Genomic DNA, 25,414 nt, shown 5'->3' with positions numbered 1-25,414 from the left:
CTACATTTCAACGTTGCAAAATTTCTATAAAATAATGTTTTATTATATATATTATATTATATATATATTATTATATTATATTATAATATTGTTTTTACTAGAAAGCTTTCGAGTGTTTCTGACTGAAAATCTTACGAACTATTCCTTTGGTTACACGCACAAGCACCACCAAATTTTGATTAGAAATCACACACTTATATCCTTGTTGAAAATCAATCTGTATGAGTAAATTTTGCAACCTTGAAATAGAGTTACGCTCTCTTGGCGTTTCGTCGTTCCGTCGTTTCGGGAACGCGGAATAATGAGGAATCACTCTCTTGAAAACTAATATTATTCTCAGGAACGTTCTTGAGTAACAATGAACCAACAAAGCGCGGATGAACTAGAAAAGTATTATGGGTCAGACTAAACTTTATCAGGGCCCAGTATCAATTAGTGGCGGCTTAACATAAAAATATGAATAAGTAATGAGGAGATACGAGGAGACCAGCTTGTGTGGATTGTGGTTACGGGGAAAATAAACAAACGTAGCTAGGTCAATAGCGCAAGTCACAAACACCACCGCCAATGCGCACGGAATAAAAGTAAAAACCGCCAGCAATCCCCGGGAAATCTATGATTTATCATGCAAGTTTGGCACCTATGGCATAAAGTCTATATAGATCGACGTTGTAACGTTGCCTTCAAGTTTTAGTTACTTTTCAAGAGGGAAAGGAGCTAACGGAATGGTATGGCAACGCGCCCGAGGAAACGAACGTTACCGATTTGTTTTGATTTTTCCCGTTCACTCACCATCAGTTCGTCAATGGAGAAATGGCTTAGTGAAAGACGCCTTTGGCTGTTCGGCACGAACCTGCCTCTGCTTCAAAGAAGGTATTTCTCTACAATTTCTTACACATTTTGATTGTTTTGTTCTTTATTTTTTCATGTTTTTTCTATTAAATGGATTTTTCCCAGCATGAATGGGACCTTAGACAAGGTCTGAATGAACAAGAAGGAGCCACATGTTTTTTCCTCGAAATCTAATTTAGAGAACAAGTTTAATGCAAAAATCATCTCCTGAAAGAAATGTTATCATGTGCCTAGTTTGCACACAAATTAAATAGAAATCAAGTTGAATGAAAGGTGTCATTTTTAAATTTTCTAAAATGTTGTCATTATAACAGTGTTACTTGTAAACACTTTTATTGTGCTAAGGAGTTGATTTCCAGGTTTGGTACAGTTCGTCACCCTCGTAAAATTTTGAGGGAAAAACATGCAGCAAATTGTTTTAATTCATACAATATCCAGAAACCCATCGAAGAAAATGAAAGGAGGAATTTTACACCTCCAGTTTTCATGAGTAAATAAAACAAACGTGTAGTCGAACAGATCCATTCGAAATAAAATTGGAACACTTATTTTCAAAATGTGTTGTTTAGTTACGCGAAGGACTGAAAGTTGCCTCAAATTTTAATTTCCGTAAAATTAATTTTTTTTTAATTGCAACACGTGTGTAAGGAGGTAACCAATGCTAAGCCTTTGTCGTCGGGTATAAAATTTACACATTTTTTCATATTTTTAATTGCAGCGACTTTTTCGTTTCAAATACCTCTTTTCAATTATATTTGCTATGAGGTCGTCTATAATTACTTACCGAGCGCGTTGAAGGTCGAAGGGCTTGGTATTTTAGGAAAGAGGTGGAAGGAAGTCACTCAAGCATTGCGTATTGCGTAACAATCTATTCCTAAAAAGTTTATCATTTTTCGGAGAAAAACCATCCAAGGGCTCTACTGTGTTGGAATCGCATAAAAGAGGCGGAGAAATTTCCTGAAAATTTGAAGGAAGAAGAATTGATAGGATGACGATGTTAAGACAGTGAAAAGCGTAGATTTCGCCGTCAATTTTTGGGATAGGCTAATAAACATCATCCGTGTATTAATAGTAATATGTTGGCCCACAAATGTCCAAATGCCCAAGCCGCTTTCAATTGACATGAGGCTTGCCAAAAACACGTATCTCACCCCATAGGCTGTATGGGGCCGGCGTGTATGAGCATTATATTATATGAATTAAATTTTGCAAAAAGGAACCACTATTCCGGCTCATTCTAGAAATAACGCATATGCTATTGATTTCCCCATGCAGATATACGTGCTTTATGGAAGAGTCAGAGATAGAGGTTTCGTATTATAAAACGTAATCCATGTATAGGTCTACAAATACATAATAAAAATAATCAGACATCACATCGAAAAAAAAATTGAAAATCGAGCGTCAAAATAGTTGAAGATAGGAGAAACATTTATGAGCATCGATTTTTAACTTTTCTTCCAAATCTGAGTGACTCTTCATTGGCAGTATAGAGCTGAGCATTGCGAATCCACGCTTCGCGCCATCGCGCCTTCAATTTCGCAGATGCGACACGGACATCCATCAAGCACGAATAGTTGTATCTCTGCGCCGTAACCAACGCGCGTCAAGGTGCCTCTTATTTCTGAAGTTTGAGAAAAGTTATAGTGACAAATTCGCTTAAAATATGCTATGATGCGTCCAAATAATAATCGTTTAGGGAAAAAAAAAATTATAATGGTCTCTCAATCGCCCTAGACGGCGCTCGTTTAAAAATTGGTATTTTGACGATAGTTGTGTCACGTCAAGGAATTTCTTTTGACGAAATCCCAAGTTGGGTTAAATTGACCCGACTATCTTTTTTGGGGGTGTCTAGATTCAGATTTATCAGCATATAAGCTATATTAGTCGAGGCAAATGCTTACAGTTTAAATAATTATTATTTTCAATCCCATTCTTTTCTGACTTATTTTGAAATTACAAATGAACGAAGTGCAGGCAATTACTTTTGATGGCCCCGTCGGCTTGCTTGAAAAGAGGAAAAATAAAAGACGAGGAATTTTTCCTGGAAAGTATCCATGTTTTGCGGGGTTTTTTTCGCTCTTTCCTTTTCTTTCTTTCTTACTTATTCTTTCCGCTCCTTCTTTCTTTCTATATACTTCTTTTAGCATCTGTGTCAGCTCACGCCTGGCATTTATTATATTGACATTACTGTAAGGGGGAGGGTTTCAAAATGGACAAACCAAGTGCCTTACGTAATTTATGGACGACCGTGCAGAGGGATGTAAACAAGGGATGGAGACAAAATGTCCTAACTATGACTATTTTAGTGCCAAAATGCGCAAGTGAGCAAGAACATCTTGCTACCACACGAGACTGATATATGGTTGGCATGTTGAAAGTGCAACAGTTCGTTGTAAATTTTTTGTTGCTCTGAACTCTATGATTCCTTGAGATCAACGTCCTCTTGCGACCCAGGCTGATTAATTTTTCAAGTAAAAAAATGGAGCTTGAACTTTTTTCGATGTACGAATTGATTACAGGCTAACTGCCAGGCGTACATAGTAATTACCGGCCCCCTCAGAAAATGCCACCAGGACGATTGATCGATGTGTCAGTAAGATTTCAACCAGCTCTTTTCGGATTTGAAAATACCTAATTTCCTATCACCCACACGAGATCGTACCTTACTTTTTTACTTGTTTTTCTAGCCACCTCTCTTGTGTCCATTCATCTTTCTTACATTGTCACTTTTAATTCTCTTGCAAAAGTTGGAAACTTTCCTTCTTTCTGTTTGCCTCCATTCTGTTTGAATTTTGTTTCTCTTAACTTTTCTTTTGCATTGTCTCAATTTAAAATAAAGTTAACTAATTGTTAAAACATTGCAAATAAGCCATCAGCTTCAGATCTTGGATATTAATCAACAGCTTAGCTCTGCAACCCCCCCCCCTCCCCCGCCACATTAGGTTTAATGGTAGATCCCTAAGACATTTTTAGCGCTGTTCGAAAGAGGCCTAAGTTTTTCAAATGCTCAGGAAACCCCGGATAATCGATATTTTCCCAAAAATTCGAGCTCTTTAGAGAAAAACCAATTTTTCAGGATTATAATGAGTTGCATATTCGAAGAAAGCAAGGCCATTTTCGGATTCAGCAGCCAAAAATAGATCAGAAATCATGACGTCAAAGACATCGTCTGCCCATACACCCATATGTCAAACCCACATCAGTTAGTTAGGAAAAGAGAGTTGTCAAATGACCGTTGACAGTTGAAAAGTCAGTTGCGTGAGAAGAGCCAAGAACATTTTTTGACCCGGGTGTCTAATGTTATTTATATTTTGCCGCCAAAGTCGAGAATCACCATCAATTGTTTTTAAGCGACCAGCTCGCTGTAAAATCCAATTACCCACAGATACGCGATTTTGGCAAGTAGAGAAGGCACTCTTTGAAAATTTTGAGTTTTCAGAAGATTAGCCAATTGCAGAAAACCAAGGCCATTTTTTTATTAAGCGCAAAAATTACATAAGGCTTAATTATCGAATCCCCAGCTTTTTTTCAATGCAAACCTGTGGGATTTTAGGTAAAGACCGGAGGGACTATTCAAGTATTACGCATGCGACTTAGAGAGGGGAGGGGTCTGAACATGCCTCCCCGAGTCTCATAACAGGGGAGGGGATCAAGCAAAATCATAACTGCCCCCTTTTTCGTGAAAAAAAGTTTTCAATACAACCAATTTTTTTAAGCTATTTTCAGGCCTCCTCTGTTATTATCTGCAAATTTGGGAGAGGAAGTAGGTCTTCCCTGTTATTCTCTGGAAAATTATAGGAGGTGGGAGTCAGGCTAGTCTCATTCAGTTTAGAGGGTGAGATACTGTCCCATTAGTGCCGTAACTGCCATAAATGTGGGATTGTTTCGGGGGGGGGGGGGGGATCAAAAAGTCGGCCAAAATGACTTATAGGTAATACACGAGTGACCCCAGAGAGCCGCCTTCTGTTTGTTTGTTTTTTCCAACTGGCCGAGCAGAGAGAGAAACCCTACCGCAATGCTACCGTGCTAAGGAAGAATGCCGTATGAACATTCGATAGTTGCCAAATTTCCTTCGATAAAATGTTTATTTTTTAGGAAAGTTATGAATATTTTTCCTTGAAATTTTCAGGAACTTTAGGTGAAACTACGAACAAAATTATCTGAAAAATTGGAAGAAAAGTATTCATAAATTTTCCAGCGGATTCTTCTCTTATCAAAGGAAATTTGGCAACGCCTGAAGGTTCATGCGGCGTTTTTCCTCAGCATGGCAGAATGACTCTGTGAGCTGGAGATATGAGAAACGAAAGGAATAAACACGGAGGGAAGTTCATAGATGATAACTCTCACGTGAACTTGAAATGCACCGCTCGGGAGGGATAAACTTAATTTCGTTCGACCTTCATCCCGCATCGATTCCCCGGTAAAAACTTCTAATTGCGCACATTAGTTCTGCGGTCGCCCTCTAATTTCGCCCGCTCTCTCGGCGGTTATTTTTTCGAGTCGGCAGCCATAAATCCCGCGGGCTGACGGCGGAACGTTGATAACGGCTCTGACCACACGCCTGCATCGGGGCCCTCTGGCATTTGCGTGTCGGCGGATGCAAATCCGTGACAGTAACGTAAACGTGAACTCCGCTCTGTGCATACAGAACTGCAGTTATAATCTGCAGAATTAACGTGATCATTCTTCCCGATGGATGGCCTTAGGCGAAAGCGGTTTGTCTACTGCATGCGGTCAGAGACAAAGTGGACGTATTTCTGCTAAACGGAACTAGAGACAGGAGGGAAGGAAGGGGTGTGCTCGTTAGTTGTAGGGCAATAAGAATGAATGGGAATTATAAAGCGCCAGTGACGTCAGCGGCGAAAAAACTGCCGCCGCAGTCGTCCTTCTGCAGCATTAACTCATGAGTCCTGTCCACAAGGCTCTTTTGCCATGCCCATGGCTCATAAGTGCCGCATTCAGTTGGCACATAGTTCCGTTTGACAGAATGTAAAATCCCCCTTTAAAAAAGCCCCCTTTGTAAAAGCCCACTTTTACATTGCTTCTTATGCAGCTTTCTAGAGCACACCCCATCTCTCCCACTCGTCTATAATTCCGTTTGGTAGAAATACGTACGATTTCTGAAAGTAACTTTTATGCTACTAGGAAGACAGCAGTGTAGGGTTTCTGAAAGATATTGTATCTGACAGCAGCGATTTGGAAGAAGACGTCGTTTGAAATTGAGTGTTGCGAGCGTCAACCAATGTCTACGGAGCAACGATTTTGACACCCAGTAGTTGTTTTTGCCTACTGTTTTATTTTGGTGTTTTATGTTTGTATTTTGGACATTTTAAAAGGGCCGTTTGTAAGATCTATTGTCAACCTCTCGTTACCAAACCAGTGGTTAGACTCTGACCAGCAGTCAATCTGCTGATCAGTCTAATTACTGGTTTGCGAGAAAGAACAAATGCTGACCGGGACTTGACCTGAAGAGAACCGAGAGTCATACACACTTACCTTGGCAGATTGGCTGCTGGACAGAGTCTGACCACTGGTTTGGTGACCAGAAGGTGATAAGAGATCTTACAAACGGTCCATGTAAAAAATAAGCTCTTACACATTAAAATAGTCCCATTTTCGAAACGGCACATGTTGCAATCTTAATGGGGCTCCAGGGAGCCCTCAAAGGACCGCTCATGCTTCCTGCAAAGGCCTCTCACGAAATTGCAACGCACTTTTGTAAGAATGAACGACACATGACGGGAAAAGCGGGGGCGAGGTGATGTAAGAGCGCAACAATGGCAATTTCTGACAGCACCTCGAATGGTGATAAATGGCCCACCGACATGACGTCAGCACCGGGTATTCTTCAGTCGATGTTGCCGGATGGCATTCGAAATTCGCCTCGGCTCAACGAAGAAAAGACGGTGCCATCAACGGTGGCCGGCGTTGCTCTCAATCGATCCCTCGGCAGACAGTCATTAAACAACGCCTTCGTCTCCACGCCGCACTCTCGCCGGCAACTCGTACGTGGAAACATACTCGCAACATTAATTTCTTACAAAATTGGTCGAAAGTCTATGGAAACCGTGTGTGAAACCCTAAATATATTCGTCAGTGTCAGAAAACAGTCGTCTGTTATGTGTTTTTAAAATCAAATGTGCAGACAAATAGATCTCAGTGCCTTAATCAAAGGACAATTGTCTTGAATAATGAACTTCGTTATTATCCTCAGAGAATTTCCTTCCTACATATATAGCATATGGAAATTTGTAAATTTGAAAAAAACTAGCACAACATTTCTAATCAACACCTCGTTTTTGTGATGGTCTTGTATTGATAGTATATCGAGTGTACTCCATGTGTTTTGACTGTAAATTCAAGTCAGTAATTGATTTTATTTTGATGATTATTTGAACAATTACTCCATTATTTTTTCAGTTGTTTCTATTCAGCCTCTGCCTATTACTTGTAATTTATTTTAGCAACTTATATTGAACTGAAAGCATTTGTTGTATTACGAGATTCGTTTTGGCGTAATACAACTTATCCTCGTTTTGCTGGCGATTCAAGTGAATGATGAAGCCCTGTGCGAAATTATTCTCGTGATTATAGAAGTAACAACTTTCGTGCTTAAATGATTAAATTCATCGGCAATAAAATATTATTGTGTTTAAATAAACCAGTTTTTGTGCAATTTTTAAATCACGTCCGATTGGCTGCACTTGGCACCTCCCAGTTTCGAAAGATATTATTCGATTCGTTGGCCTTAAAAATTGGCACATAATATTGACATGTCTCGTGAAACCCAGTATAAGCTTTTTTGACAATTTTGCAATCATGCAAATATAAATTTCTTGAAGCTTTGCAACGTGTTTGCCTCATTGAGTTATCACATGGGCTTATGTACACGCAAGAGAATTTCTGATTAGTCCGGAAAACATGAATATCTTGCTTTATTAAGCGTTCAAGAAAAAAATTAGGAACAAGAATGTACTGTAAACAGTATTGAAATTCTCGCACCAGAACACGTATCGTTCTCAAAAAACAAAAATAAAAAAATAAGATTGTATCAGCTGAACTCTTAGAAGTAAATATTGAAAGTACTTTTATTATATGAAGACCAATATTAAACCTTCTTTTAAAATTCTGTTCATTAGATTGTCATGATATTGTTCATTTCTACTCTTCCTTTTCTCATAAAACATGAATAGCAGACTTTGAAACGTGTTAATTTTTCCTTAACTCAAATCTAAGTTCTTTGTTGGTTATTTCTTTTCAACCAGTCACAGACATTGCGACTTTAACTGACCAGTGATATCAGGATTAAAAATCTTTCAAGTATTTATATTTGTGAGGGAATGGAATACATAAAGTCGTCGAATATTTTGATTCGTGGGTGTGCCGACTAACCGAACGCAGAAACAAATTATCCAAAGTTGACGCTCTTTCTAAAAATGTTGCCTCATGTTCTGTTGGCATAACACCAGGTCCCGAGCTTCATCCAGGCATATGGACAAATATGAAAAAATCGGAAAGTTAGGAGAAGGCAGCTACGGCGTGGTTTTCAAGTGTCGAAACCGAGAAACCAATCAACTTGTGGCAATAAAGAAATTTGTGGAATCCGAGGACGATCCTCTTATTAGAAAAATTGCCCTGAGAGAAATAAGACTGCTAAAGGTATGTACAAATGTTTCCTCCAATACATGCACTATTCCTTAAGATTGTTAAAGTATTACGTAGGCTATTTTAGTTTAACTACGCAGGGCCGGGTTTACTTTCTTGCCGCCCATGTGCCGCCTGTATTTGGCCGCCCCCTTCTCATTCGATTTGAAACATCACTAAAAAAAATCAAGTGAACGCACCAGAGGGGGAGGGGTGCATAAGACGCGTTCACTCGTGTCGGACACATTTTTTGCGAATGCCCAGTCAACACTACTAGCAAAAGTTAAGTTCCGTAAACCTATCTCTGTGTGGACAAGACCTTCCATTTATAAGAAATGAACGAAAGAATTAAGAAAGAACGAACATGAATGTGCTTTAATAATTTTAATTTACATTGCCGCACTGTGTTTGGCGCAATGCTTGAAGTATTCCTACAGTCTTGTAGGCGCTATGCGTTTCATACCGATCACTGCTGAACGCACAACGCAACGCACTGCGTGTTTGACGCAATGCGTGAAGTATTTATGCGGTCTTGTAGGCGCTATGCGTTTCACGCTGACCGCACTGTGTTTGGCGCAATGCGTGAGGTATTCATGCACTCTTGTAGGCGCCGATGCGTGTTACATGCCGACCGCTGCGCCGAGGGCTTCTCCTTTTCATCTCAAGTCCTCGTCATCATTGCTCTCTGCGCCGTGCCGTTCCAAGCCAAATTGTGTGTTTGATTTCTCTCTTAGCTCGACTAATTAAAGGTGCTGTCTCTTATATCACTGAAAGACAACAAATTTAGAAATTACTATACTCTCAGGAAATGAGAGATTTTGTCGCATTTTCTCGTTTGTACTTTTTTTTCTGAATCAGATTTTTTTCTTGATACCTACATTTAAAACAATTGCAAAATTTGTCGCCCCCCAAATTTGCCGCCATGAGCCGCGGCCCAAGTGACCACCCCCTAAATCCGGCCCTGTAACTACGACTCCTTTCTCTTGGTTAGCCACCCAGTGGCCAACCTCTCACTCCCGTTCTGAATTACTTAAAAGCCTGGCTTGCAATCCCTTCCCAGACCCCCCTCTTCCCCCCCCCCAAAAAAAAAAACCGCCGAAAATTATGAAAATTGCTGGAAAAAATTAACTTTGGTGGAAAATATTATTTTTTTTTAAACGTAGAGGACTTGCCACAACCTTGGTCTGACTCCTTTCCCCCAAAATAAGACCTCGAAAGTCAAGCTCAGACCTTATCTTCATCTTCCCCAAAGTTCCGTGGGGACCGTACATAAATAATTACGTAACGATCTGGGGAAAGGGGCTATGCGTTACGTTATTTTGCCTTTACATGTAAAGGCAGGGGACTAACGTCACAAAAGCGTTATGAGGGGGAGGGGCCGAAAAATCCGAAGTTCAGCGTTACGTATTCTATGAACGACCCCTTACGTAATACTGGAATGACCCCAAAAAATTGAACGGATTTAGTCAGAATCAGCCGAATCAAATCGGCCGTATACCGATGTTTAATACCGTATGTTTCAGGCTTGGGAAGGCCGAAATTTCCGGGTTCTGGAACTGTAGCTCAATATCCGGAACAACGGCTCGCTATACCAGAAACGTTTGCTCGCTCGGAACGGACAGTATTTCTAAATAGCTCCGTAATAACGGCTTCCACGGCCAGATCTTTTTTTAGTGTAACTATATTAAATTTAATTTTTTCTTAATTTCACATAATTAAAAGGATTCTCAAGGTAACTGTCGAGCTTACGGGATTTGATTCTGCAAGGACTTAAATGCGCGTAGAGAAAAGTTTAAAAATGGGTTAAAGTTATACATTTTAGCCGGAACAACCGCAATTTTTATGGCTCAACCCCCCCCCCCCCCAAACGCTTTTTTATTTATTTTTTAGAAACTAACGGAAAGAGTCAGAAAAAATAGTTGGAGAACTTATTCTCACAGGGAAATATAATTATTAAAGGAGGCATTAACGAAATAGAATTATTACGTATACGTAATACAGGATGGCTTAACTCCTCCTCCGCTCGTGAGATACCGCAAGACAAGCGTAGGCCCCCTACTCTTTAAATGGCTACGTAGCCGTCCCCAAATTACGTAACGCACGTTTTCGGCATTTTTGACCCCACACCCCCTGATAACGCTTTTGTGACGTAGGTCCCTGTTATTTAACACGTACAAAAATGGCGTATAACGCTCTCCTTCGACCCCCTCCCTCCTAGAGCGTTACGTACTTGGCCGACAGTGGATCGAGTCAATAGAGGAGGTCGGATAAAATTTGGAAACTTTAAAAGCTCATAACTCCGTTCATACAAGACCTTGAGGTTCTAAAAATGGTTCCATTGGTTTCCTTGTAAACTTTTCCTCAAGCGACACCCCTCAATTTAAAATTTGACGAAATAAACATTAAAATTTGCAGTTTTAGTTGAATTTTTCATGTCCGACCTCTCTGCTTAACTCGATCCACTGTGCGGCCCCTTCCCTTACGCAGTGTTTGAACGGCCCCTAAGGTCTCCAGGCCGATTATTGAAATTGATAGACAGAGCTATAGACAAAGAAGACAAAAGGGATATGGAGGGATCCTATTAGTGGAAGCGGGCGGTTGCAATGCGACAAAGGAGGTATGTAGTAGACTAACTAAATTCAGCCCTCGTGAGACCCAATTGTTAGTCCATCATTTTCTCCCTTATTCTATAGGAACCACCCATTTCAACCAACACACTGGAAAAAAACACATTGGATCTAGAGTCCAGACTCTTGAAAACATTGACAAGAATAAAGACTCTTGATTCAATCAGATTTAAGCTGAAATCAAGAACCAAGCCTCTTAATTTGAGCGGATTTCCTTTTGATTTAAGCTTAAATCTGATTGAATCTAGAGTCTTTTTTCTTGTCAATGTTTTCAAGAGTCTGGACTCCAGATCCAATGTGTTTTTTTTCCAGTGCAGGATCGCTCCGTACTTTCTACGTCTCTTTTCTCTATAGCTTTGTCTATCAATCTCAATAATCAGTCCGCAGGCAAGACTTTCCCTTCTGCACGTTATACGGCCGTCATCGTGCTTAAAGTGGGGATGATCGATAAGTATACGCGGGAGGGGAAGGGGTGCGAAGCGTGTAAGTGGAACGAATATGCAGCCCCAAGGTCTTCGCAATGACGGGGATGGACGTAGGCTCTCCACCTTTTTGATGAGTATTTTCTGAATTTGTGAGTGGACTGATATTTCATCCACCCCTCCCACATCGCCCCCTCCTCCCGATTCGTGAGAAATAACACACTTCGCCCGAAGTGTTCTCGTTTCATTACTAACCGAGTTTGAGCCTAATGTGGGTCTTCCGCTTCATGGCGGGCCCATTTTACCCGATGGCGGGGCGTGTTTTGCGATATATCTGTCGCAGGCAAATAGTGAAATCAGGCAGTTTGTCAAATGCCTAGGCAGATAGTCAAATTTTGATGGTCTACGAAATTTTGTGAATTTATGGCGAAGAGCTCACGATTATTCACAATTTTTGGATAAATAACTCATCAAACTTACGAACCCTTCTTGTCTCTTCCTCTTCAATTGCTTCTCATATCATTAAATGTTGAAATTCCAAAAATTCTGTATTTTGCGACCTAATGAAAATTTCAAGATCAGTGCCTGTTCAGGAGCTAAAAATTGTTTAAAATACTATTAATTGTGTGTGCAAATGTTTACTGATAATTTTTTCTTGCAGGAGCAATAAATTATTTTGTCTGAAATTAGGAAAAGAATCAGAATTTCAATCTATGTTAGAATATTTGACTATTCGCTTAGGCATTTGACAAAATGCCTAATTTTACTATTTGCCTGCGACATATCGATTGATCTGCCATTTAAACACTGGAAAAAAAACACATTGGATCTAGAATCCAGACTCTTAAAAACATCGACAGGAAAAATACTCTTGATTCAATCGGATTTTTGCTTAAATCAAGAACCAAGCCTCTTAATTTGAGCGGATTTCCTTTTGATTTAAGCAAAAATCCGATTGAATCAAGAGTATTTTTTCTTATCGATGTTTTTAAAAGTCTGGACTCTAGATCCAATGTGTTTTTTTTCCCAGTGAACCTATGAAAAAGGATCGATAAACAGGGTGTTCGCAGCGAGCACCTTAATAATGGATAATTTACCACAGCTTCAAATCGGGAAATATCGATACTGGATCATTCACGCAACTGATTTTACCTACTCAATTGAAGTGTACATTCGGAACGAAAGATGGACCGCTCGACAGAGTCTGAAATCGAATCGGTTTTTAGTAGAGAGGTATATGGTATAGGTCTTCAAAACCATATTATATTAGATGGTAAGAAATCGGATTTTCTCATGAAAAAGGATGACTAAAAGTTTTCTGGGATGTTTGAAGGATGAGTGAACATCTGTGGAGGTGGAGGTCCTGGAATAATTTTTTTGTTGGAAAAATTTGTGGAACTTTTTAGGCGAATTTGAAGTTTCTGACTTATGTCCTTTTTCATGAAAAAGAGGGAAAACGGAGGAACTTGTAAGTAAAATAAGTATGCTCAGAGTGAGTTTTGAAGGTTCCATTACTCATTTTTTTTATTTAAGTAGTGCATGGAAGTATAACTTTTAGATAGAGACACAAATAATGAAAAAAAAGCCACTCAGAAATGTAAAATCCCTTCAAAAGGTCAACATTAAAAAAAGAAATTTTTTTGGAGTTACGCCCTCTACCAGATATCGATCCAATTCATGGCTCTTATTCATTTATTGAACTATAGCTGTACAAATGTCTGGAAAGTTTTGGTTCTCTATCAGCTGATTATAATATTCTTGCACACCAAAGAAAAATTCGGTGTATCCGAACTAGTTAGGATGATATGGAACCAAGTTTTGTTCGGTCCGCACAACCGAATTATTCGATCTGTTCAACCAAACTGTTCGGTCCGCTGAACCGGACCGTTTGGTCGAACAGACCGAATAATTCGGTTGTAAGTACCGATCGAAACCTGGTTCCAAACCATCCTAACTAGTTCGGATTTATTGAACTTTTTTTTAATGTACGCTAATGGTTTAAGAACAGTGTTTCCGAAATATTTTTCAACATATTTGCCGCATGGGTTATTGGAAAAGAGGTGGGTTTTTGGGAAAAGTGGCAAGGCGGTTTGCGAGTTTACATTTGCCACCTATTGACACGGTCTGGGAGTTCTTTGAAGTGGATCTGGGGCAAATGTCTATTATCCGGTGCCTAAGGCTTACCTCTTTCGTCGCCATTGATTCCGCGACTGCTTGGGCTGGCTGTTCATTTTGTCATATAAAAGTAATTGAATGACGCCGAACAAATTGAGCTCATACCGTGAGAGAGTGGCGCTCTCCAATTGTGTTTCCACATGCAACTTGAAATAAGTTGGGCTGTGTGCTCGTTTCCGGTAGGAGATTGGTTAGGAGAGGAGGCATGTGTAAGGCAAAGTACCCATGCAGAACCTAAAATGCGGTTAGTGAGTAGCTCAGTTCTCTAAATAAAGGGACAACACTGAAAAATAGGCACATTTTCAAAATTTACAGTCCTTTAAAGTGAATCTTCCGTGTGAAATTGATAAGAATCATGTTTGGCCAGGGTGGCATGAAACTTAAGAAAGAAATGGAAGATTGGAAATTTCAGTGAAATATTTCATGAAATTTCAAGAAGCTGTGAAATATTTAATATTTTTCAGGGGCTAGAGTATGAAACCCGCATTCCACCACACAAAAACAGAAGAAAGTCACAATTTTTACACTTTGCAAAACATGAAAACAAACCGATATGTTTCAATATCTTTCATGAATTTTTGAAATTCCATGAAATATTTCACGTGAATTTCTAGATTTTATTTTTCATGAAATTTTGCCACCCTGTGTTTGGCCCTTAGCCTCCTCCCCAAAAAAAATTTTGGCGTATACCTAAATCGCCTTTGAAGTGCATAAGGGAACCATAGATATGGTCTTCCATGCCAAGTTTGAATGAAATTGAGCGAATTATAGATTTTCTCAAAGAGATGGGGATAACTACTTAGAACGAGCTCTAATAACATTCAGCTATACGTCATTTTCCCCAGTGCTTCATCTTGCCAGGAAAATTTCTTGGCTTTTATGGAGACCTTTACCATTGACCAAGGGTTCTTTGACGAAGGATAAAAATGAAACCAAGAATGTATCTTCGGTTGTTTGTGTCGTCGCCATATTGCGAGGGAATTTGTCCCGGAAGTGTCATACCGCGTCGGCCGAAGACTTGAGGATGTCTTTTGATTTCGGGTTTCCACGAGCTTTGCACATAGCGACGCGGCATCAACAGAGGTGATTATCAGATCAACAATCCACGAAACTGATATTTCAAGGGAAATGGCCAAGCATGGCTGCCAAACAGATAGTAAAAAAAGCCCCGCTTGAATATGAAATATGCTTTTCACCATTAAATTTGACAACTATACATCTGAGACCGCGCAAGGAGTGGGCTTCGAAACCTACTGTAAACAGATTATTACTATTTTTACTATGTTATCAAACTGTTAAATGAAGCATTTCTGAGTGAAAAATGGCAACTTAAGTCTCGAAGAATCGATTATTGGACATGGTTTCGATAGTCCTAAAACCTCCAAAGTTGTGTCATTCCAATGTCGAGGCGTGCGACCAATCGCACGTTTCGACGGTAGATTTGCGTGAGGGCATAGCATGAATCAATGTTGTTTAAACCCCTTCCATTGTAAAAACGCATCCAACACGCAACCGCTTTAACTGTTTCCCCACGAAAAAGGCACCCCTTTTTATTTGCTGAGACAAAGGGGAAATCCATTTCTTTGTAAATGACTGAACAAAAGCCTAACAGCGGCGAGAGACCCGTGTCAAGGAAGGAATCGACTGCGCGCTTACAAAGTTAGCTTGAAATATACACGGCCGCATTAGAGATGAACACCGTATGAGCCATTAGACGTTTAAAAATTCCCTATTGCAATGTATTAATTTTCACAGAATTGTGAGAATACTTTTCTTTAATATATTTAGAGAATTTAAAACGCAATTTCATCTAAAGTATCCAGAAATTACAAGTTTTAATTTTTTAAAATTTCATTCAAACGGTAGGCGATGGAAGAATACGAAGAAACCGTCATAATTTAGGGGAAAAATTATATTATACTGAAAAAAAAATATGGTGGATTTTACCATACTCTGACACAGTGATCCGAGTGTGGTAATGAACACTAGACTTTACGGCAGCATTTGCAATTCTACGGTAAGTATCACCAGAGTTCTGGTGAATACTACTATAATTATGGTTATTTTCACTAAATTGATCATTGCGCTAAAAATCAAGTGCACTTACAGTAAATGTAACAATACCTTTTTTTCAGTGTAACAAAACTTAATCAAAAAACAAAACAAATCCGAGGGAAATGCATCACTCCGTCTAAGATATGCTGATATTAATGATCAGAGAATTCTTACATATAGGGGAATTAAGGGGCGGTAGAAACACAACAGGCAGCAGAGCATATTACCCGTGCCCGTGAGGAGGCAACTATTCGAACGTGTCAGTTGTGCAAGGAAGTATCCGCCAATTTGAAGGGGATTTCCTCGGCTCATTTACACTTAATATCATAGCGTTGATATCATCAAGTCCTCGCAGTAGCAACTTTTCGAATGTTGCCGTAATGCAGGACGGAATCCATTACTTTGAATGAGTTTCTAAAGGAGCGGCCGAAACATGACCAATAAAATTTTTGCAGGGGCCGAGAACGTCAATTTGTTGTCTTCTTTTTTTTACGTTCTTGTATCCGCTCTTTTTACCGTCATTTTCTTCTGTTTCGACCAGAGTTTAAAACACCCGAATCTGGTGAATTTAATCGAAGTTTTCCGGCGGAAACGGAAGCTACATTTGGTGTTCGAGTACTGCGACCACACGGTGCTGCACGAGCTGGAGAGACAGACGCACGGCTGCCCGAAGCACCTCACGCAGAGCATCACGTGGCAGACCCTCCGCGGAGTGGCCTACTGCCATCGACACAACATCATCCACCGTGACGTCAAACCCGAGAATATTCTTCTGACGTCAACTGGGATCGTCAAACTCTGTGATTTTGGATTCGCCAGGGTTATGAGTAAGTTACATTCACTTTTTTTTTTTTCAACAGTAAATGAACCGCGTTAAGCAGAGGAGAACCAAGCCACATCAGCTATTGCCAAATTTTGCAAAATTGTATTTTTACTTAAATCCTGTAGAAACTTTTCAGATGAAAATTTTAGAGATTTTTCCTCCGACACGTATAGAAATCGGCAAAATCATGAACAAAAATTGCCCAAATATCCTTTTAACAAATTCAATTGTTTGGGTAAATTTTGCAACCTTCGAATGGAGTTACGTTCTTTCGTGTGAGAATGGACGATTTTTGCAAGAAGATACTCTTCATTTCGCTCTGCCAAAAACTTGCAAGAGACTTATTTGGACCGCGTTTAACAGAAAGGAACTAAGCCCCATCAGGTATTGCCAAATCCAATTGGGCAATTTAATTTTATACATGAAAACGGTTTTGCGGATTTGTGTGCAAATTTCGATGAATTTTCTGCATAGTGCGAAGCAAATTCTTTAAAGGTTTAAAAGGAATCCGCACAAACGTTCTCTTGTGAAAAATTAAATTGCCCAGTGAATTTGACAATATCTGATGTGGCTTGGTTCCTTTCTGCTAAACGTGGTCCAAATAAGTCTCTTGCAAGTTTTTGCCGGAGCGAAATGAAGAGTATTCTCTTACAAAGATCGTCCTTCCTCTCACGGAAGAATGTAACTCCATTCCCAGGTTGCAAAATTTACCCAAACAATTGAATTTTTTACAAGGATATCTGGGCCATTTTTATTCAAAATCTTGCTGATTTTTGTATGTGCCTTAGAAAAAATCTCTGAAATTGTCATTTGAAAAGTTTCTTCAGGCTTAAAGTAAAAATAAAAGTTTTAGTGGCAATCTTGCAACTTTGAAAAGCGGGTACATTCTTTTCTCTCAGGAACGACGAATTGACCCAAAAATTGGACTAAAAAAAATGCACGTATCAGGAAGTTCCAAAACTCACTTCTAATAATTTCAGGAATATTACTACCAAAATTCTGAAACTCTTCACCTCTCTTAATTTAAAAATCTAAATTTTCGTATATACTCCCATTTTCAAAATTCTCTGTAAAGACGTTAATAGCCTGTGACGCTGAATGTCTCAGAATATACTAACTAACTAACTAATTAATTAATAACAGGATCTGTGCAAGAAATTTGCGAATTTTTTAACTTCCCGCTTCAAAAAATACCTCACGGCAAAACATGTGATTTGGTACAAATGAGTCACCTCAGTTACACAACTCCCCGCAAAATTGAAATTGGTCCCCGTCATGTGAGACAGCTTCTCAACTGAATACAAACTACAAAGGCACCATCACCCTACCTGTTTAATTATTAGTTAATATTTGGTTCATTAAAAATAATGAATCATTATTTACTCATGTCGAACAACACGTAATCATGTGTGTATCAATGATTGATAAATCCAAGGGTGGAGAAATCATTCATTCAAGGTATGCTCCTACCACGATGTATGACGTCAGTCCAAATATTCTTCGTAGAACGATACCTTCATTACAAATGGACGTGAAACCTCGGTATTCTGTCAGATTTAGTTGCTTTTTGCTATCTACAGTATTATTCTAATAGCATAACATGATTCTGAAAAAGGGCGACTGTTCGATTTGTACGGGTTTCTTCGTTCGCGTCCTCGATTGTCTAAATGTAAGATAAATGATATTCACTAGGTATGCTTTTTCTCTCTGACAGTACCAAAACGTGACGTCAGATTCTCTTATCGATAGAAGTTCTAAGGAAATTGCGCCAGGAGACTCCCAACCCGAGGAAGAAACTAAAACAAATACAGTTTCCTTCAATTCACCGATTATGCAATTTTAGGTGCTCAGGAGTTGAAATAATTGTATTACACGCCTTACAAGCCTTATGTTTTCACGTATTGCAGATCCTGGAGAAGATTACACCGACTACGTGGCAACGAGATGGTATCGAGCACCTGAGTTGCTGGTAGGAGATACGCAGTATGGCACGCCTGTCGATGTCTGGGCGATAGGTAAATTGAATTTTCAAAATACATGATTTTTTTTACATATCTTACTATTTAAAAATACTGAATTGCGCACTTTTGTAAGACATTGACCAACATGAAAAACGCACCCTTAAATAAAAAAAGAGGCTCAAAGGGCGTATACTAGCATTGGAACGTTCCCGTCTCCGACCCTCTATCTTCACACTAAAAAAAAAAAGATTGGTAGAATTTACCATTCCTTCACGCTGTATTTCACACAGCGTGAAGTGATGGTAAATTCTACAATCTTCAAGTCGATTCTGCCGGAGGAATGGTTACCTTCTGACAGAATTGACTCTGAATTGACGCCGTGTGAAATGCAGCGCGAAGGAATGGTAAGTTCTACCAATCTTTTTCAGTGCGATTTCTTTACGCACTCAATAATAACAATTTATTTTTAAAAAATTGTATGTAAATTATCCCTGTGATTTTATGATGATGGACCACGAGATGAGGTAATAATTAAACCTCTAAAAGACACGTTTCTCGTCCTCAAGGTGTCTCTTGTAACATGTTGAACACAGCGGAAATTTTCTTTTTCAAAGTATGACCCATTGAAACTCTAAGACAAAAGGTACCGAGAAGTGCAAAAGAATAGAGCCATTTTGACTTGTCTCTCTTGTCTTGACTTGTCTCTTTTTGCCCTTGAATCAAAGGGGAAAGAATTTCATCGAGCGAAAATTCCTCGGAACCCCTTTTGAATCCCAATGTAAGTATTGACAACCTCTTCTGATGATATTTTTTCTAGGCTGTGTGTTTGCGGAACTTCTGAGAGGAGCCGCTTTGTGGCCAGGAAAGTCAGATGTGGACCAGCTTTATTTAATTCGTAGAACTCTAGGTAAGAAAATTTTCGCCACAGATCGCACAAAAATTTTGAGCCTCAAAAAATTCGAGCTAAAATCAACTCTAATTATAAAGAAATAAGTTATATACTTTTTTTTAAAAGAAAGAAAAAAATACTCTTAATTTGAGGAAGTACTCATAGTAAATACTTTACTGAGAATGTGCGAGCTAGTTGTTTAAACGACATATTATTTTTTCCTTCGGAGTTGATTAATTTTGCCTGAAACATTTTGAATGAAGGAAGTAATCATTCATAGAGAAATAAATAATGTCGGATTGAAACCGAGCATACATTTTCGTTTCATGGCTTATAAGTTCTTATGCAAAACCCATTGATGATTTCAGGTGATCTTACTCCAAGGCATATGCACGTATTCAGGACAAACGAATTTTTCCGCGGTATCACATTGCCAACTCCAGATACTCTAGACCCTTTGGAAAATAAGATACCGACGGATGACCGATTAGTTCTAGATTTTTTACAGGTAATAATAGCTGCAAAAGTTTCTCTAAGTAGGTCTGCACTGCAGAAATGAAAATACTTTATTTGATCTCCTGAATTCCAGACTTCAGAGTTTGCCACAAAAAGGATGATAGGTAGTTCATGATAAATGGAATCATTTCCTGGCTATTTATGATTAAAATCAATTTTCAGGAAAATTTTAAAAATATTTCCAAGGAAAATTTTTAAAAATATTTGCAAGGAAAATTTTAAAAATATTTTTAAAAAATTATTATTTAAAAATGAAAAAAATGAGTTAGCGTCAGATGACTAAAAATGGTTTCTATACACTAACTCAAATTGTGTGATTTGGACACACATGATTTTTGGTTTCTGTACACTAACCACTATTAGTGCTGGAAACTAATTCCGCTACTCTAATTCGCGTTCGGTAGGGTTGGGTCAACCTAACCTCAAAACTGAGAGAGGAGAAAACGGCTCAGCGAATGATAACTGGACAATACTTTCAGTAAAAGAAGATTTCTTAAAAGATGAGAGGTAAAAATCAACTGACCGGTTCCAAATGAACGACAGAGGAAAGGAATATCCCATAGGTATGTGCAAGTAGACAGAATTATCCTTTAGAGAGACACACACTCACACATGAAACGGTAGCGAATGTTCACACTGAATAAACATATCTCGTCCGAACGCTTGAGATATTCTTTTGAAATTACGGGAGAACACGAACTATAGAAGTAAGCAGTAAGTTCACAGATTTTCGTAAAATATAAACTGAACGCGGAACGCTTTAATCGCAATTTAATATAGAAGATTGACGACTCCAACGAATATCATGCTTGTTTACGTTTTGAATCGAACAGACGATTTCTAACCTTAACAGGTTTATTTATGTTGCTTTCGAACGTTTTCAAGAAAGAGAGGACACTATAAATCATACCGGGAGTATTTACATTGTCAAACGAAGGTTGGGTAACTGGGCGGTGGGGTAACTGGGCAGTACCCTCTGTATTTCTACCAGATTAGTGCAAAAATTGTTTTCACTGTTGGCATACCTTCATTATGACGTAAACCATCTAGAACATGTAAACATAACTTCAAAAAAAAATTTTATGGTGAATGGTGAAGTGCCGAAAATTGGACAGCTTTTTTTTCAAAACAACGCCGGAGGTGGTCCCGAAAAGAGCCTCATATCTCACTCCCAGCAAGTATTTTATTCAACTTTGACAATTCTTCTTCATGTATGATGTATTTGTGTAATGCGTGAGTAATTACAACGTAATTGGATGAAAATACTGGCTGCAAAGGGTTGATGCCCAGTTACCTTGAAAATTTTCCCTTTGTGGGGTAACTGGGCACCCACCCCAAGGTAACTGGGCAGGTGGCAGTGGTGGCACCTGCCCAGTTACCCATTGCAAGGTTGCTGTGCTTCGGTGTTTGTTTACTTCTGAAAATGTCAAAACTAATTGACTATTGTGGACTTTTAAGTGCCAAAGACCAATAATCAGGGTTCCCAGCACACTAAACTTCTAACTTAAGTCAATTATAGCATAACTTAAGCATTACTTAATTACATTTTTGCCGCTAACTGTTATGACATCACTTTTAACGACTTAAACATGGTTATATAAATTCAAATGAAATTCTCTGAAACCCTCATGAGAAGGACATTCTTTTCTGGCCAATGAGAATTACAAATAATGCCCCCCTTAAAAATTAAGGGAACTTTTTGGCGCCTGACTCTATCCCAGATCAGCCTTGCGGCTTAATTTTTTTTCATTTTTTAAAAATGTATCATGCTTAATCTCACTAAAAGTGGCCAAACAGTGTCCTGGTATACAATACTACTTTATAAGTAGTAATACAGAAAGTTCTAAGCATTTATCTACAAGGAAACAATTTTTTTTTACCGTTATTCAATTCTCAGATTTGAGGGTTTTTTTGCCGCTAACTGTTACGACATCATTCTTAACCACTTAAACATGTTTATATACATTCAAATGACATTTTCTTAAACCTTCATGAGCAGGACATCACTTTCTGGCCAATGAGAATTAAAAATAATGCCCCCCTCAAAAATTAAGGGGGGGTAGTCCAGTTACCCCACGACGTTGGGTAACTGGGTGAAAAAAACGGGAAATTTTTGAAAATTTGTGGGAAAAAATTGAAAGATGAAATTCGACTTTTGACTCTTCCTACATTTAGACAAGGTGTTGTACTTACTAAAAAAAATTTAAAAGTAGCCTCCACTGTCAATATAATGATGGGAAAAAAATCATGAAGTTGAAATTTTGACATTTTTCTCCGAACTCCTGCCCAGTTACCCAACCTCAAATTGTTTTATAAAATATTGCTGACTGACTGGGTATATTGTATGGACAGAGTTTCACGAAATCGTACCGAGTTGCATCAAAGTAGAACCAAGAAAAAAAGATTTGAAGTCGGAATGTTAAGAATAAAGCTCACCCACTATTTTCACGTTCAGAATATTTTCATCTACATTAAAGTTTCGACAGGAGAAAACTTACGGCTGACTAAATTCAAAATTGCCCCTAACTTATTTTCTTTAAAACGAAACTTGCTGCGTTTCTCAGTTCATATGTAATAAGTTACTGAAGTTAATTTCTTTTTAATAAACTATTTTGCCGCCGGAGAACTTTGAATTTAGTTCATTTCGAGTTTAAATCAGTGGTTGACCGCCATTAGGAAGCTGACAAAGAGTTCACGATTAAATTTAATTGATGCTCGATTTTTTGTTGCAGAGATGTTTAGATAAAGATCCTTTACGGAGATGGTCGTGTGAGCAATTACTGCATCATCCTTACTTTGATGAGTTATTGTTTGACGCAGCGTTGATCACCGAGGAACCAATTTTAAGCTCAAGGAGAAACAGCAGGGAAAAATCTAGGGTAAGTCTGGAATATATTACTTTAATTTATTACTCGGAAAGTAAACAGGCAGTAACCTGGCCGGATAACTTCTCCCAAGGATATACAGGGTAAATGAGGAACTCGAGTGAAATGAAAAACGACTCTAATTTGCTACCAGACAATGTAAGAAAGTAATCACTATGGCACATGTTTTTTTTCAATACTTTTCGCAGAATACTTTAAAAATGTCAGGAAGTTTCGAGACTAAATCATAAGTGGGGGCATACGATTCTTGCGTTATGAGCGGAATGGAGATGTTGCATGTGTGAGGAATTTGCGATTTGACTGTTGATTCTTATGTAAAAGTTCGTGAGAAACACGATGGTGCCTTTTCTCTGAAATCAGCTTCCAAGCTCAAAAAAAGCTCTCATTAAGTTGAGGCCAAAATGGAGGGGATATCCCACCCTACCCTGAGAGTCCACGTCTACAGCAAGACAAACTCTTCATGCAAAGATAGGGAGCAAATACACTGAAAGGGCTGCCACTTTATTTGGGGACTCCAAAACTGAAAACACGGCAACCCTGCTAATGTATTTGCTCCCTATCTTCGCATGGAGAGTTTGGCTTGATGTAGACGTGGACTCTCAGGGTAGGGTGGGATATCCCCTGCATTTTGGCCTCAACTTGAGAGCTATTTTTGAGCTTGGGAGTTGCTTTCAGAGAAAACCAGTGGCACCATCGTGTCTCTCGCAAACTTTTACATAAGAATCATCAGTCAAATCGCAAGTTCCTCACACATGTAACATCTCCATTGGGAAATGTTTAATGCTTCCACCGTATTCTACCTAAAATTGAGATGAGGAAACATGCATTGCGGTTCCTAATTCAGCATCTTGTCTCCGGGTCCATTAAAATCTTGCTCAACAAATTATTATCTATATTGAAATGTTGTGAATTAGTAGAAAATAATGTTCATGATCTTTTCTCACATTTTCAACTCCAAACTTCAGTCCCTCAAAATTGACGTCCTTTGACGTTTAGTATGAAACTAGGAAGGAGAAATGTCACAATTATGAAGTTTTTTTCTTTTCTAGACAAAACTGGGTCCTGGTCTACCTCACCTTGCCCACAATGGACGCAGTCCAACTGCTGGCATCCACCAAGTTTCATCAGTTGCAGTTCTACCGACCATTTGACTACCGCCACTAACTCGGTTTTAACAATCCAGTCTCGAGGATGAGTTTTGCAGGTTAACGGTTTGCTGTTAAATCGCAATACTGAAAGCGTTGTCGATCAAGTTTGCGGTCTTTTGACTAAATCAAATTTCGACGAAATGAAAGAAGTTTCAGAAGATCAAAGAAAATTCAGAGGTGGCTGGCGCGGTGTTTTACGAGACGATGATCCCTGTTTAGGTGTTGAAATGGTTTAATATCCAGTCTTCGCTGACATAAATTTACAAAATGGCTTTTGAAAGTTTACACTATCATAAACTTAGCAAGTTCGCCATTTTAATAGATTTGGAAGTATTAAAAAAAGATGAATAGCGATGTACATTATGTTATACCTAATGATCTCACAAAAAATGTGCTCGCAATTTTTAAATATCTGGAAGGTATTTAGAAAAGATGAATAGCCGTGTAAATTATGTTATATCCATTGATATCACAAAAATATGTTGTTATCAGTCGGGAAATGTGATAAAACTCCATTTCCATTTTATAATTTGCTTATTTGTTTGGATGTTAACATGTTTGCTCTTTGCATTCTGTAATGTTAATGTGTGCTTGATTTCCAAACTAAGAATCTCTTTCAAGAAGCATTCCCAACAATGTTTTCTACGTCTGATAAGTTTGTATTAGTGTTGTGAATGTAAACTGACCAAATATATCTAAACTAGAGTACTCACTGACAACGTTATAAGACGATTCAAATGGCCTAAGCCAGTATGACTACCTGAGCTCGTTTGGCGAGAAACATATTTTCAATCATAATGAATGGTAGGAAACACCTTGTGGACGCGTAAACCCTAAATTTATGTTCATTTTGTTAAAAATTTAACGCTTAATAAACTTCACTCATGGTTTAAATTTATCGCCTCCTCATAGGCCTTGACTCAGTGAACAAGACGTTTCTTACATTCAATTCTCTAACGTTTCCTATCCAAAGCTAAATTAATCTAACCTGGCCACCGTTAGATTCAAAATAAGGGGACGTAATTTGACGTAAGCATTTAAATATTACATAGGCATGTTATGTTAATTGTATATGTGCGCTTTTTTATTGATTCTTTTTTAAACATGTAAAATGTAAATAAGTTGTGTATCTATAATAAAATATTTTTTTAAGAGTTACTAATATGTTTTTAAAGTTCATTTCTGATGATTTCATCCTTGATCAGGGGAGTTTCAATGATGATTTTTAGAATTGATATCCTGATGGGTTTGGAGGAGATATCTCCAGATTAATCTTACAAAATGAACTCTCAATATTTGAACAAATCGCGGGTTTTATCAGTCATCGAATGGTTACAAGAATATATATTACGAGGGTTAAAGAGGATCAAAAATAGGCTAAAAAAAAAGGCATATGGTCACTGGTCACGCATGA

General features: G+C 38.5%; 1 protein-coding gene across 1 annotated transcript; it reads left to right on the top strand.

Annotated features, from left to right (window-relative positions):
• Positions 1-719: 719 nt before the first annotated feature.
• Positions 720-25,153, top strand: LOC109040137 (cyclin-dependent kinase-like 1). Its single transcript, XM_019055951.2, has 8 exons — positions 720-873; positions 8,325-8,514; positions 16,320-16,605; positions 18,509-18,616; positions 19,380-19,469; positions 19,820-19,959; positions 22,700-22,846; positions 23,902-25,153. Exons 1-8 carry the CDS (start codon positions 731-733, stop codon positions 24,001-24,003), a joined length of 1,206 nt encoding a protein of 401 aa, XP_018911496.2. The 5' UTR covers positions 720-730; the 3' UTR covers positions 24,004-25,153.
• Positions 25,154-25,414: the final 261 nt, after the last annotated feature.

This window comes from Bemisia tabaci, chromosome 2 (genome assembly GCF_918797505.1).
Source record: "Bemisia tabaci chromosome 2, PGI_BMITA_v3".
NCBI lineage: Eukaryota > Metazoa > Arthropoda > Insecta > Hemiptera > Aleyrodidae > Bemisia > Bemisia tabaci.
The sequence above is the reverse complement of the archived record's forward strand: the minus strand, read 5'-3'. Positions and strand labels throughout refer to the sequence as shown.